General features: G+C 41.1%; 1 protein-coding gene across 1 annotated transcript in view; it reads left to right on the forward strand.

Annotated features, from left to right (window-relative positions):
• The first annotated feature begins 8,670 nt into the window (after window positions 1-8,670).
• The window catches only part of Rgs22 (regulator of G protein signaling 22), a 92,617-nt gene continuing 84,842 nt past the window's right edge, over window positions 8,671-16,445 (forward strand). The window contains exons 1-2 of the mRNA XM_042672904.1: window positions 8,671-8,833; window positions 8,866-8,894. Coding sequence (XP_042528838.1) covers window positions 8,671-8,833; window positions 8,866-8,894 — 192 coding nt within the window. The remainder of the gene's footprint in view (window positions 8,834-8,865; window positions 8,895-16,445) is intronic.

Here is a 16,445-nt window from a genome sequence, read left to right on the forward strand (position 1 = left end):
ACTCTGTTAAGTGAAATCAGTACAGTACACATATAATTACAGCACTGTAAGTGGAAAATTGTTACTTATTTTTGCCAGTCCTGCGGCTTTGAACTCAGGGCCTGGGCGCTGTTCTTGAGCTTCTTTTGTTCAAGGCTGGCACTTTTACCACTTGAGCTAAAGCGCCACTTCTGGCTTTTTCTGTTTATGTGGTACTGAGTAATTGAACCTAGGGCTTCATGCATGCTAGGCAAGCACTCTACCACTAAGCCACATTCCCAGCCCCAAGACTGTTACTTAAGAAAAATTTCTTGGTTTACCAGGAAAAACCCAATTTAGAATAATGTTGCTTGAGCAGAGAAGTTCTGTAGCTTGAGAGTGATTCAAACAACTTTATCACTTAAAATAAATGAGTAGTCTTATCTGGCTGTAGCATTGAAATGTAGAGACTGGTCATTGTTCCAATCCCAAGGTCTTTATCTAAAAACATAGTGTGTAATGAGAAGAATATTACCACATTCTTGTTACTGTTCACTGCTGGTCAGTTTTTGATCATTGGGTGAGATAGAGCAGTATGAAAGATTCTTCAACATTTGATGGATATACTTGTGTTCCCAAGGAATGATTACACTTAGCATTTTATTTTCATATTTAAGGACATGAGGGAACAGAATCAGTATTGATAAAACAGAAAACCAATGGATACTTTATCTTTTACCTATTTATAAGAAACTCTCAATCTCTGACTCTGATGGCCTGTCTCCTTGACAACCTTTCTAACTATGGACAGAAACATTCTATTAGGTTTTTAGCTCCAAGAAAAATGTGTTTCACAATTTTATCTCCTGCCTTGGGAAAATGGCTAAAACTGTGGCAAATATAAAAGAAACAATAACACAATTGGATCATTTTATACTAGATTTCCAATGTGAATAGGATGTTTAAATTCATTCTAGCTGTTTAAAGATTTAATCTTCTTATGGATTTCTTAAGAATTGAATTGATATTTTGCTAGTCCAAGGGCTTGGGCACTGTCCCTGAGCTCCTTTACTACTTGAGCCATAGCATCACTTCAGCTTATTCTGACACTAATTGGAGGTAAGAGTCTCATTGACTTTACTGCCTGGGCTTTCTTCAAACCATGATCCTCAGATTTCAGCCTCATGAATAGCTAGAGTTACAGGTGTGAGCCACCAGCACCTGGTTTGAATTGCTAGTTTGAAACCATTTTTTATATGTATTTGGCTTTGTATAAAGCTAAGTTTTTTTGTGTGTGTGTGTGTTGTTGTTGTTGTTGATTTATTTTTGGTTGGTTGTGGCGCCTGAACTCTGGGCCTGGGTGATGTCCCTCAGCTCTTCAGCTCAAGGCCAGCACTCTACCACTTGAGCCATAGCGCCACTTCTGGCTTTTTCTGCTTATGTGGTGCTGAGGAATAGAACCCAGGGCCTCATGCATGCAAGGCAAGCACTCTACCACTGAGCCACCTTCCCAGCCCCTAAAGCTGTTTTTCCATTACCTTTATTTATGACACAAACATTTAGTGATGATTTTTGGCATATAAAATATTACATTCCTGTTATCTATTATGTATTATCAATTTATTCTAAATTATTTCAGAATAAAATAGTGTATATATGCAATGTTTACATTTTTTAAAAAAAGATATAATTCACAATGTTTTTGTATGGAGCAGCGTGAATATTTCAGAGACTATGCAAAAACATTCCACAAGAGGGCACCAAAGACTCACAGTGATTTGGGCCTTTAAAAAAGTAAATTCAGCAGTTATGTAGTTGACATTGACATGTAACACTACCAAATAGGGAATGTGTTCCTTCATAATATGTAGGATAAATTTGGGGAATAGATACTACACAGAATTGGTAAAAAAAAAAATATTTTATCTGGATTGCAAGTGTATAGTTTTCCCCAGATGCTTTCTAATAGCATACCTTGTTGGCAGGCCTTAGTTTCTGTGTTGGCCATCTGCATTTACTTGCCCAAGGGCTCTGTATTCGTGGATCCCTTATCCTAGATGATGGAGCCCATGAGAGAGATCAGTGGAGCAGTGTAAACAGATGAGTACTGGTTACAAAAATGGAGTCCTACTACCAGTGATTTCCCCAGGCATTCTCAATCCTGCAGCATTCACATCTTACTAGATAATTAAGAATGCCTCCCAATCCCAACAGGTGTCTTCTACTGACTTCCTGTGTAACTACCCTTTCATCTCCTGCCATATTAAATTCTATTAAAATGTAGCCAATCCTTGTTTATAGTTTATATGAATCATTGTCTGATCTCTCCAAAACGAAAATTTTACCTTCTTAGAATCTAGCAATTATTCTTATGTCTTATTTGTACTAAGTTCTTGTTCTTCACCATCGCATCAAGGGCAACACTAGTTTTACCTCTCTACCTCCTTTAATGTGTCTTGTACATGCTAGAGTATGCAAAAAGGATTAATTGAATTGCTGGTTTCTGTATAATAAACTTGATCTAGACCTCAGGTTCCATTATTCAGCAAGTAGCATAAAGAAACTTTTAATTAGATTGATTCATTTTTGAGAGGGCTTTATTGACACTCTGCCTTTGCTTCAGTATTTCCACTACTTTCTGTTTTCCCATCTTTTCTTGCTGTGCCTCCATCCTATGTGCCTTTGAATTTTCTGCTCAAGGGTCACCAGGGCTGATCTCCTCCCTTGTGTCCAGGGCTGGTTGTCCCACTCCTCCTTCATGCAGCTGGAGACTGGTTTGTACTGTGTTATCTCCACATGTATCAGAGCTTTGATGTTTTCCTCCTGAGCCAGTTCCTCTGACCTTACTCTGTGAACCCAGAAGCCTTTCCTGCCATGCCTTTCCTCTGCCTAGTTTGGGTCAGGCATACACAGAGTGCAGTAGGGCAGGGAGGAGCTCACGGCTGAGTTAAATGGTTCTTCAGCATTATTTAGAAGTGAGGGGATGTCAAGACCACGGACACGAAAGTTCTCCTTTATTTTCCTATGCTGCCAGGCAACATAGGTTTCTGGCTCCCTTTTCCCATACACTAATATTTGTGATTTGTCCTTACATTCAAGCAACCTTCCAATGCCTATGGCTAGGACTTTTTTTTTTTCCTCCCTCTAGTGTACCAGAGTCTGCTATTCTAAGCCCACAGCTACACTGAGAATGATGACTAAGATTGGTGGGATCTGAAGTCAGTGATTCCACTTTAATGTGCCTATCTTTATTTTTGGTGCTTAATTTTTACTTTGGCCAAGCAGTATAGATATAATCTCATGTGTTAAGAGCAGCCCTAATGAACGAGGTGCCATTATCATCTGTACATTTTTTTCCAGGTAAGAAATAAGGTTTAGATGAGTCAAAAAAAAAACCCACCCACATTAGTATTTAAAGCTATGTGTAAAATGGTGGACATTTGATGCTAAATATTTATTCTTAGCTTATTACCTGCTCTTGTTGTAGCTGGCCAGTTTCTGTATTATTGAGCTTTGGGTCTGCTGCTCTCTATTTTATTAGAGAACTACTTGCTCCTGGTTTGGCCTCAGATAAGCAAGTGGCAAGAAATTCAAGCTATTGAACCTTTTACTTTTCTTTTTTCTTTCTAACTGGGGGATAAAATTTTGAGATCATTTGACCAATAATGTTCTTTTTTTTTTTTTTTTGGGTCCAGTCGTGGGTCTGAACTCTGGGCCTGGGCGCTGTCTCTCAGCTCTTCAGCTCAAGGCTAGCGCTCTACCACTTGAGCCACAGCGCCACTTCTGGCTTTTTTTTTCTTTTTGCTTATGTGGTGCTGAGGAATCGAACCCAGGGCCTCATGCATGCAAGGCAAGCACTCTACCACTGAGCCACCTTCCCAGCCCACAATGTTCTTTATGTTAGCATTATTTTTGTTTCCTCATCAAATAGGATCAATGTATCTAACATTTATTGAGCATGTACAATGCCAGGCTTTGTTTTAGAGACATCTAGAACAAAGAGACATCAATAGATGTTTTTTTAAAAAAAAAAGTCCCTTAGAGCTCAAAATCATTTTTTAAAAAGGGAAAAGGGTAGGAGAAGAAAAACAGGAGATAGAGGAAGAAAAAGAAGAAAGTATTCTTGTAAAAATCACAACACCCTAGAGAAATGGTTAGAGTTTTCAAACTAGGGAAGGGTTAAAAGTGAATTATCTCAACAGAGTGTATATAAGAAACAAAGCAACGGAATGGGATATATTGACAATTAAGAGTAAATCTAAACCAGAAGGCCCAGATGGTAGTTATCTTGAATAAATTAAGAAATTGCCTAATGAATATATTAAACTAATTATGGTCTTCAAAAATTATGAACTGTTAAGTTAGAAAGTAGGAAAAAATGCTGTTTTCTAGTTAAATGTAATACGGATGTGGGTAGTTGTTTTACAATATAGATAAGAAGCATAATCTAACAGAAAGAAAAGATAATGATCAAAAAGAGAATGGAAATAAGTGATATGTAAATTTTATGGTTCCTGTTTCTAAATTTTCTAAATCAACCTGCAGTTACTTTAGGAACAGCAAGGAAGGATGGTATCTCACACTCTTACATGTTGAGCTTCCAGTAGCTCTTAGGAAAAAAATTCAAATGCACTTACCTCTAATTCTGATCCACTTATGTATAAAAATTAAAAATATAGTTTACCTATATGGAAATAAATGAAGACAACACAAATCATAGTCTATTTATTCAGAGCTTACTAGAACAGGGTAGTCAGCCCCATAGCTTGTATTTTTCAGACACTTGTAGGCAGGTAAGAGAGTTAAAAGTAAAATCTAAACATCAGTGAATGCACATTAAAAAAACACAAGCCAGCTGCTGGTGGCTCACACCTGTAATTCTAGCTACTCAGGAGGCTACTAGATACTCGGGTTCAAAGCCAGCCCAGGCAGGAAAGTCTGTGAGACTCTTCATCACAAATTAGCCACCAGAAAACTGGAAGTGGCACTGTGGCTCAAGTGGTAGTGTTCACCTTGAGCTGTAAGAACTCAGGGACAGGGCTGGGAAGGTGGCTCAGTGGTAGAGCGCTTGCCTTGCATGCATGAGGCCTTGGGTTTGATTCCTCAGCACCACATAAGCAAAAAGAAAAAAAGCCGGAAGTGGCGCTGTGGCTCAAGTGGTAGAGCGCTAGCCTTGAGCTGAAGAGCTGAGGGACAGCGCCCAGGCACAGAGTTCAGGCCTCCCCCCCCAAAAAAAAGAACTCAGGGACAGTGCCCAGCCCAGAGTTCAAGCCCCACGACTGACAAAAACAAAATAAAACAAAACACCCAAACAAAAACCAAAACCATAAACAGATACTGTTTTATGCCCAGAATGTCTAGATAAACAATAGCAGATGATTAAAAAGCAGGTGATTAAGTATTGGCCAGGATTTGAAGAAATCAAAACTTGCATGTTTTGCTAGTAAGAGGGTAAAATGGTGTAGCCAATTTGGAAACTGCTCTATCAGTTCTTCAAGAGATTAAGCAAAGTTGTTTTTTGACCCACTTTTTCCTAGGTAGATACCTAAGAGAAATAAAAACATACATATATGTACAAAGAATAGAATAGAATCATTCACTGATGGTCAAAAGTAGAAACTCAAATACCCATTGTTAACAAAATGTGATATAGCTATATAATGCAATATATGATATACCCATAAAAGGAACGAATTACTTATAATATTGATGAACCTTGAAAACATTATGCTACATGAAAAAAGCTATACACCCACAGCATGTGTGAAATGTTCAGAATAATAGAGAGGTAGCTTAATGGTTGCTTAGGGAGGGAAGAAAGGAGATAGTTAACATGCAAGCAAATGAAAGTTTTAAAATTATGCTGATGGTTGCACAATTTTGAACACATTAAAAGCCACTGAGTTCTGCACTTTAAATGGGTGAATTGAGTAACATATTGTGAATTACACACCTCAATAAAGTTGTTACAAAAAATCAGCAGTTCATAATGAATAGTTATAACCCAGGCATTTGTGTTTGTTACTGTCTTTGTGATTGTTATTTTTTAATCTTGTGGGGGGGGGGGGGAGAGAAAAGCCACATAACAGAGTTGCTAAAGGGCAAAAGCTTTGGGATCTGACAACCGAACAACATGTGGCTTCAACACTATCAAGCTGTGTATCTGTGTAAATTATCTCACCTCTCTCTAGGTCTCCAGAGAAGTTGTAAGCTATCAAGAATACTGATCTCTTCAGGTTCTTGTTAGAGATTCCTATAAAGAGTAATGTTTAGCTGCTGTTTATGTTAAAACAGATTGACTTGTCAATATGGCTATCTCACACAGAAATGTACAACTTTTGTGAACAAAACACAGTGCAGAATAATTGCAATGGAGATGAACTCCAAGAATTCATTTAAACGAAGAGCTACTACACAGTGGTCCTCAAGAGTAGGTGTGTGGACAGGGAAGGTGACTCACCTTGCATGCATGAGATTCGATTCCTCAACACCACATAAACAGAAAAAGTCTGAAGGGGCTGGCTCAGTGGTAGGGTGCTTGCCTTGCATGCATGAGGCCCCCCAAAAAGAGAGAGAAAAAGCCAGAAGTGGCGCTGTAGCTCAAGTGTAGAGAGCTAGCCCTGAGCTGAAGAGCTGAGGGACAGCACCCAGGCCGAGTTCAAGCCCCACGACCACCACTACCACCAACAAAAGAGTAGATGTGATACGGAGGGAGAAGGGGGGTTAAATAAAATGAACCCTTCAGATTTGTCCACTAGGGTCAGGTGAAGGGTCTGCCTTCTTGCTATTGGTCCTTTCAATATCAATATAGGAGGTTGTCTGGATAGCACCCAGAGTGGTCATTTTCACAGAAAAGGCAAATCATGCTGCTTCTCTATTTAAACTCTGTCATCTACCTGTTACTCAAAATAAAAGCCAGTTTTTGCCAGGGTCACTAGGCTCCTGTGATTGATTCTCCATAGTTCTCCTTACCTCTAGCTCTCTTCTGCTTTCTTGTTTTCATTTGACTCTCTGATTTTTGTCTGCTTAAGGCTTTTGACTTTTTTTCTGGGCCATATTAAAAACAACCCAAAACAACAAAAAATGACATGGCAGATGCCCTGCATTTGTGCAGTGCAGTCTCCTAATACTCCTTGATTAAGCATTCACATACCTGTTGGCCCCTAGTGGGACAGATGTGGAAGCATTGTAAGTTTTAGTAACATTGAATTTGTGTTTAATAGACGATTCTGCTTTCAGCATGGATAATAGGTTTAGGGGGAGCTCCACTTGCAGCAAAGGCCCAAAGAGAGACAAGTTAGGGAGGTTTCACAACAGATCGGCTGGGAGCCTACCCTGTGGTTGCTAGTGGAAGTGGAGAGGAATCCCAGCAATACTTTAAGGTAGAATTAACGGGACCCAGTGCTCAAGTGAATATGGGGATTTGGAGAGGATATTTTAGGGGGAGACTCCAGCTTTCTGGTTGAGTCGCTGGTAGGTGAAGGAGCTCACTGTGGTGATGAGAGTTATGTCAGAAGATGGATGCAGTGTGAAGACAGAAAGGGCCATGTGTGTCCTCTTGGAGTTTTCATTGAGCTTTGCCCTTACAGCAGGCGTCGCGTTCGGGGTTGCTTTAAGGTCCAGGGAAAAGGTCAAGACTGGACATTTGAGTTACACATGGCTTTTTCTGAAAATGTACTTATTTCCCAGTTTTTGTTGTCAAATGCACCCTTCATACGTAACCTCTTCCGTTGTTAGCTTTTTCCTGTGGTGATCTCGGCTGATGTCACCTCTTCAATCCTAAAGCTTAGCCAAGGTGAGAGACCATCAGGCCTCACCCATCGGAGGGAAGACCCAGCTCCTGAAGCCCAGGGGCAGTTCGCTCGTTCCAGCTGGCGTCAGGAGCTGCGTGGGGAGGGCCGGGAAGGAGGCGGGGGCCGTATCCATCCAGATTCACTGTCCTTACCACCCGTTTGTTGACTGGCACCCCCTCCGTCCAGCTACCTAGGGATAATAAATGCAATGAACAAAGCCCAAGGCCCGCTGGCCGTTTCTGTCGGGCATGGCAGGAGGGAGAGCGCCAACGGGCTCCCGGTGGCCTCAGCCCGAGCCCGGCTCAGCGTTGAAGGCGGCGCGTTCGGGGCCTGCAGGGGCCCCTCGTGGGGTGGGGGGTGCCGGGGCGCCAGTGGGGTGGAGGCAAGCCGGGGGCGGCGGGAGAGGGCCCCCGCTCGCCGGGACCGCCGCAGCTCGGCGGTGCGCGAGCCGGCGCCCGCATTGTTCTGGCTCCATAGCAACTCGGCCACGCGGGCGGAGTAGGGGACGGCAGCCGGGCGGCGCCGGGCGTCCGTACGGCCTGCGGGCCCGCACCGGAGGCGGCATGCCCGAGAGGCGGCTCTCCGCGGGTAGGTGCCCGCCGCCCGGGCTCGCAGTCGGGGGCTCCCACCCGCCCGACCCCGGAGGAGGCCTCGGAGGCCTTGGACGAAGGCTCCCCCTGACCCAGGCCGCCGCCGCCGCCTCGCCGCGCGCCCGGCCCGCTGCAGCTGCAGTGCACGGAGCCTGGCCGCCCCGTTAACCCCTCCACCGGAGGTCCCAGCCTACCGGCGGTGTGCACGGAACACGCCGACAGTGTGCACGGAACCCACCGACACGGTGCAGGGATCCGACCGACAGTGTGCACGGAACCCACCGACAGTGTGCAGGGAACCGACCGACCACGCAGGGAACCGACGGACAATGCTGAGAACCGATGGACAGTGTGCAGGGAACCGACGGACAATGCAGGGAACCGATGGACAGTGTGCAGGGAACCCACAGTGTGCAGGGAACCGACAGGGCCCCAGAAATGTCCTGAGCAAGGCCAGATCATCTCATTTATCTAAGAGGAAATCGGATTCCAGTGAGATAATGCCATGTTTTATCTCGTTTCAGAGCCACCAGTTATTACTGAAGAAGACTTTGTAAGTACAATTTAGAGAGGATACTTATTTTTTCCCTTTATTAAAAAAATAGCAAATATTAGATCATAGAAGAAAGCTCTGTGTTTTTCCTTGTGCTAAAATGAGTAAAAGGTGTGTAGGAGGCCTTCACACACTCTTTAAAGGTACATTTTTAGGTAGGGGGCAATTGATTTATATGGTAGATTTTCATCATTGTTACCGTTCTATCAACAGATCTCACTACGTCTTCCAAACTCATGGTCTCCAGGCCAGATAGGTTTATCTCCATGGTTTTGTTGTGGCAAGGCCACGTTCCAGTTCCTGGTTACAGTAAACATTCGTAGATTGCATTAATAGTGAGTCGTTTGTGGTTCATTTACAATCACTTTGTATTTTTTTCTGTACATTGTTCTCAGTTCAGGCTTCTACAGGTATTTTGTCACATATACACATCATTCTTAGGTGTGTTACCTTTAGAGTGGGTTCTGTTTTACACGCCCCCTGTCTATGTAAGGAACTCATACCAGATCCCAGACAAGAAGTAATGGTGCCTAGGCCTACTAAAGTCCCAGGAGAATTCCAGGAGCTTAGAAGCATTTTGTTGTTTACTTATGTCCTCCAGCACTTGTGCCTCCTCTTGCTGATTATGTGATTTTTGCTTTTGCCTTTTGTTCAACAAAAAGAATGAATGTGTATTCAGAAGAGCAGTCTTGGATGCTGAGGGTCTCAAGAAGCTAACAGTCTACCAAGGACAGAGAGAGAGAGAAGAAAGAGAGACAGAGACAGAGACAGATACAGGAGAGAGAGAGAGAGGAGAGAGACAGAGACAGACAGAGACAGAGAGAGAAAGAGAAAGAAAGGGAGTGGAGGAGGAGGAAGAGGAGAGGAGAGAGAGGAGAGGAAAGGAGAGAGAGGAGAGGAGAGGAAAAAAGAGGAGAGGAGAGGAGAGAGAGGGAGAGAATTAGATCCATCTTTATAGACAGCTTCCAATTTCACTTTTCCAGACTGTTCTACTGCTGGGAAAGAAAGACATGAGATAAGAAATATATGAGGTATGTGGTATGTGAATGTGCGTGCATCTTCTGGTTGTGTTGAGAAAGGTCTGGTTCATGAGAAATTTCTTTGAGTGGTCCTAGGACTTCAGTTTAGGTTTAGCAATACACCTCTTATTGGTTGCAATTGCTACTGTTTCATTTGACCTTATCAGCAAACTCATGATAGCTGGGCAACTCTATTAGCCTGTCTTTCTTGGTTTCTTTAATATTACTATCTCCATGTCATTTTTATTCCCTTCTTCTGCTTTCTTTCTTTTCCCATGAAATTATCAATCTTGTCCAGTTTTCTGTTTTACAAGATTTCTGTAGATGAACTCCTCTTTGTGCCTCTAACTTCAGCCACCCCCATTTCATAGGAATTCCAAATCGACCACTTACAGCCCAGATATCACCTTTAATGCCACTTGTGCCTTTCTAGTGGATTCCTAGCCATTGTCATTAGCATGCCTCTGTTTCACCCTCCCACTGAACTTCTTTTTTCCCTCTCCTACCTCTAATGCTGCTTTCCTTCACTTTCTCTTATTTTGGTTAGTGATGGCACTAGCTACTCAATTACCCAAGCCAGAGCTTTTCTTCCTTTTCTATTTCTCATGTGCAAACATTTTGGAAGTTCCTTTCTTAGTAAGCTTTTTTTAGGCCTTGACATGGTGGCTTATGCCTATAATCCTAGCAATTAAGGAAACACAGATTGGGAGGATCTCAGGTCAAGGCAAGCCCAGGCAAAACATTTCTAAATACTCCAGGTGTAATTGTGCACACCTATAATCCCAGCATTGGGAAGACATAGCTAGAAGGATCATGTCTGAAGCCAGTCCTAAGCAAAAACAGGAGGCCTTATCCAAAAAATTAAGGTAGAAAGAGCCAAGGATATGGATGAGGTAATAGAGAGCCTTCCTAGCAAATGTTAGGCACCAAAGTTCAAACCTAAATCCTAGAACCTAAAAAAAATTTTTTTTCTACATCCTTGCAGCTACTCTCTTATTTCAAGCCCCTCTTTCTGGGCTTGGACTTTGGCAATAGTTCTCATATTCTTTTCTTCAATATTTCCTCTGCCAACTCTAAAGTTTCTGTTCATCAGTTCAGTTCATCAGTTCATTAGATCACATGTGGTTGTTTTGCTCAGTCTACCTTAAGATTTTTCCTTTTCTGGTCATCTTGGCTATCAGGATTTCAAAAATAATCATGTTAAGCCAGAAGTGGTGTTGTATATATTACGTCTTATAGATACCTGGAATCCCAGCTGTAGTCTCTGTAATCTCTGCCTGGAGACAGAGACCGGAGAATTGCAGTTTGAGAACACTTAGGGCAAAAGCACAAATTATTGAAAAGCAAACTAAAAGCAAAAGGATTTGGGAGCATGACTCAAGTAATAAGAGCACTTGATTAGCAAGCCTGAGGCTCTAAGTTCAATTCCTAGTAATTCCAAAATTATCTATTCATCTATCTATCTGCTCATCAGTTACTTGACTGAATAGAGCTTATATTAATAGCTAGGATTTAGTAAATGTTGACTACATACTAATATTCAATCTCAAAACAACCCTAAGAGGTGGTTATGTTTTTACAGGTAAGGAAGTCAAAGTTCACAGAGCTTAACAACTGGACTTGAGATCCAACTGGACTTCTGTAGAGCCATTCAAACTTTTCCAGAATTTTTCATTCTTTAGCTTGCTGCCCCAATACTTTCTCTGTGATAAATACAACATCCATCCTGTTTTGGGCTTATAAAGTACTTCCACATGCCTTCTGCTCCAGCCAAACTACCCTGCTTGGCTCCTGCCTTTGCTGTCGAGTTTTGTCCCAGTTGCCCTTCCTCATCCATTTCACAATCTTGCACATTTTTCCAGGCCTAGCTCATCTCCTCCACAAAACCTTTCCAACCTAACATCATCCAGACTGCCTTGGCGCTCTGAGCAGCTTCCTTCAGAGACTAGTTTGTGACCTGACCCAAAAATTACACCCTCCACTTTGAAAAACAGTCCTCCAAATCTCAGTCTCTTGAGTTGTTAATGTTGCAGGCATGGGCCACGGCACCTGGTTAATCAGCTTTAATTTTTCTTTTTATTGTTGCCTGTACTAGGTTTGAACTCAAGGACTTTTTACTCTTTCACTGATGGCTAGTGCTCTGCCATTAGAGCCACAGCTCCACTTTTGACTTTTTGTCAGTTAACTAGAGATGAATGTCTCATGGACTTTTCTACCTCGGCTGGCTTCAAACTGCATTTCTCAGTAGTCTCCTGAGTAGCTAGGATTATAGGTGCTAGCCAGTGGTACCTGGCTTTCAACTTTTTTTTTAATGCATCTAAAAAATAAGTTATAAACATTGATATTACTCCATAATACTTCATTGAGTATCATGAGCGAATGTTCAATATCAGTTGGTTATTTTGTTGATATAAAATGTATGTACAGTGAACTACAAATATTTTTGAAAATATCATTTGATAAATTTTGACAAATGTATGCATCTGTGTAATCCAAACTTTTGTCCTCATACATTTCTATGATTCTAGAAAATTCCTTCAGGTTCCCATCCAGTTGATTTTTGCTTTCATTTCCAAGACGACTATCCTGTGCTTGTCTCTCTGACCTTTGTTCATACATTTTGCTCTATACTCTGTATTGACTTTTGTATTTGTAAATATAGACTTGGAGGTCATTTGAACACATTTCAAATGCCATTTTCACGTTTCCAGTCTCTTCTTTCTGCCAGATAATTCCTTTCCTTCCCTTGGAGAAAACTTTATATTCTAATTTTCTTGTAGTATGTACTATATTCTTTCGTGGAATGTGTTTTTTTTTATTTATCTTTTTTCCTCTTCCTTGTTTGTAAGATCTTTGTTGTATATCTTACATCTTCTAGAATTGTGAAGAAATCGAGCTGGGCACCGGTGGCTCACGCTTGTAATCCTAGCTACTTAGGAGGCTGAGATCTGAGGATCACAGTTCAAAGCCAGCCCAGGCAAGGAAAGTCTGTGAGACTCTTATCTCCAATAAACCACTAGAACTGCAAATGGCACTGTGGCTCAAGTGGTAGAGCGCTCGCCTTGAGCTGAAGAGCTGAGGGACAGTGCCCAAGCCCAGAGTTCAAGCCCCATGACCGACCAAAAAAAAAAAGAATTGTGAAGAAATTGTGTAACAAAATAAGCCAGCCAATTTAAACTGCTATAATTAGTGAAAGTATATAAACTATTTTGCCTAACCCTCTTTCAGTAAGAAATTTAAGAAGTTTGGACTGAAAATGGAAAAGCTGACTTCACTTTCACAGACCGCACACCTGTAATACATGAAAAACCAGGTTTCAAGAATCTATTCAATTCTGAAGATGTGTTCCACCTTCCATTGCATCATTCAGCAGAGAATATGTGTTGCAAATTTTGCACTCAAGTTTACAGAATGACATAATGGAGGAACTGACTGTAACTCAATTTTCTCGATTATACCTTTCACCATCCACAGTTTGTTGGTTATTTGGAAATAATAAACCCGAGTATGGGTTATTCATTTCAAGGGTCCTAGCCATTGGATTGTGGAAAGTTAATGAGAATAACTGAGTTACTTTTTCAGATCAAAATCTTTTTTTTTTTTTTTTTTTTGGTTGGTTGTGAGGCTTGAACTCTGGGCCTGGGCTCTGTCCCTCAGCTCTTCAGCTCAAGGCGAGTGCTCTACCACCTGAGCCACAGCACTACTTCTGGCTTTTTCTGCTTATGTGGTGCTGAGGAATCGAACCCAGGGCCTCATGCACACGAGGCAAGCGCTCTACCACTGAGCCACCTTCCCAGCCCCTTCAGATCAAAATCTTTAACATAGCTTTTCTTTTTTTAAAAAAAATGAAGTGCTTTGGGAATAAAGGGTTTATCAAATATTGGTTGGTTTGCAAGATTGTCTGCCTATTGATGTGACAAGGTATTTGAACACATTGCTATAGTAACTGCAGTGAAAAATTCTCATTTAGAGAAGTTTGGGCCTACCTTCCTGCTGAAATGCCCAGAGGATTCTACACTTATTTACTGTGATGGAACTGCTCAAGCCAACAGAACTGGCAGTGTTTCATATTGAGAGAAATTAAACTATAATTCTAGAAAAGAAATATCCATTGTGATGTATTGAAATAATAAAGTAGGTCCCCATGGTTGTATGTAAGTATAAGCCTGAAGATGAGTAAATGCCAGGAACTGGCAAATCAACAAGGGGTTAGGACCAAAGGCTGCTAGTGCCACATTAGAACTCATTAGCCCTTGGAAAGATGAGCTCAGAAATTGACAGTGAACATTTGTAAACTATAGCAATTGTACAGGGTAGGTTTAATGAATTTTTTTTTTTTTTTGTCAGTTGTGGGACTTGAACTGTGGGCCTGGGCGCTGTCCCTCAGCTCTTTAACTCAAGGTTAGCACACTACCAATTGAGCCATAGTGCCCCTTCCAGTTTTCTCGTGGTTTATTGGAGATAAGAGTCTCATGGACTTTCCTGCCTGGGCTGGCTTTGAAACCACGATCCTCAAATCTTAGTTTCTCCAGTAGCTAGGATTATAGGCGTGAGCCATGGGAGCCTGGCCACGTTTATTAAATTTAACAATAAAATGGACTTGTGATGTATGTCCTTTATTTCACTTCCTAGTAATTATTCTTAGTGTTTTTCATTAAAGTTTATATTGACTAAATAAAAAGCCCTCTCCCCAAAAAAACCCTCAAGCAGGTGCTTTATCATATATACTTCATTGACTTTGAGTCTCTTGGGAGTGTAAAGCATCTGGAGATGGATGTATGAGTCTGAGGGTCCTCTAGAAAATTTTGTCAATGTGGCTGGTCAAATTCCAGGGAGTATTTGGACCTATAGGTTCTATGAAATGCACATTGTACATGATGTTAAAATTAAAAATAAGCTAGGTGCCAGTGGCTCACGCCTGTGATCCTAGCTACTCCTACTACTCCTATTCAGGAGGCTGAGATCTGAGGATCACAGTTCAAAGCCAGCCCGGGCTGGAAAGTCCTTGATATTCTTATCTCCAATTAACCATGAGAAAGCTGGAAGTGGTAGAGCAGTTGAGCACTATACTTGAGCTGAAGAGCTGAGGGCCAGCACGCAGGCCCAGAGTTCAAGCCCAACAACTGACAAAAAAAATTTTAAATAATTAATTAATTAATAAAAATACATATTTTACAAAAACTAAGAAGGACTGGGTGCTAGGGGCTCGCAATTGTAATCCTACCCACTCAGGAGGCTTAGATCTGAGGATTGCGGTTCAAAACCATCACAAGCCAGGTTGTCCATGAGACTTTTAGCTCCAATAAACTACTCAGAAAAAGCCACAAGTGTCACTGTGGCTCAAGTGGTAGAGTGCTAGCCTTAAGAAAAAGAAACTCAAGGACAGTGGGCCCAGGCCCTGAGTTTTAGCCCCAGGACCTGCACTAAAAGCAAGAGCCTAAGAAGGGATTTCCTCCCCTACTGTTTTTCAAATATGTTCCCTACCCTTCCCATCTTCAGACTTTTGATCCCTTAGCCAGTACTGTAAAATTTGGCTCCTCTATTGTAACACAATGCTTTCTATTTTAGAGATACTACAAATATTTATTAAATTCAGATGTTTTCTTGTAAGAGTTAGCAGAAACTGGGTACCTCACAAAAGATAGTCCAGAGACTTAAAGTAACTTTGAAAGGTAAATAGCCTCATGGTTTGCACAGAATATCTGTCTTCTTCTGATTAGATCTTTGCTAATCAGAACTTTATTTGAGCATATATTCCTAAGGTAGTGTTAGATTTATTAAATCCTTAGTTTGTATTGTTTCCAACATTTGACATTTTTAGTAAGCCAAACCCTGTGTTGATCAGTTGAGAGTTTTAGTTGAGTTCCTTTATAAATCCTGTGTTTATAATTCTCTTCTTCTGACACTGCAGTTACTTAAAATTTCTGTGAAAATATATTTTCCAAGGTAGGTATACATTTACAATAGTATCTTCTATATAGCACTATACTTTAATAATTTTTTAAAAAAATTGGCCAGTATTTGTAAAAAGGAAGTCTCCAGCCATATGGAAATAATAGCACTGTGTCATGTTGTCAACTTTTGTGTTAGATTTGCAAAACTGAAGTATAATTATGAATAACAAAATAATCACATATACTATGTGTGAGAGTGTGCTATGATGTGCTTTTGACACAATGGAAACAGTGACTAATAAAATAAGGTGTTGTATGATTTGGAAGGGAGATTTTGTTCTTGGCAGTGGCTTTTCGATTTTGCCAGTTGTAAAAGTGGCTATGCTGGTGGATGAGATAGTTATGGAAAAAATGTATACAATCTATGCTTAGAACAGATACTGGCAACATTTCCTTTTACAAAAAAGGAAGCAGGACTCAGATTATGAAAACTGTATCTCATTCCTAAGGGGAATGAGCAATTAAGAAGTTCATATTTTCACCTTTCTTTTAACTTCCACCAAAGTGTCTGCCTTTATTGACTTTGCCTCATTTTTATGAATACACATATCTTCCAGATATTATCTTGTGTTTGTTGA

This window comes from Dipodomys spectabilis, unplaced genomic scaffold (assembly GCF_019054845.1).
Source record: "Dipodomys spectabilis isolate Male_0828 unplaced genomic scaffold, ASM1905484v1 ptg000783l, whole genome shotgun sequence".
NCBI lineage: Eukaryota > Metazoa > Chordata > Mammalia > Rodentia > Heteromyidae > Dipodomys > Dipodomys spectabilis.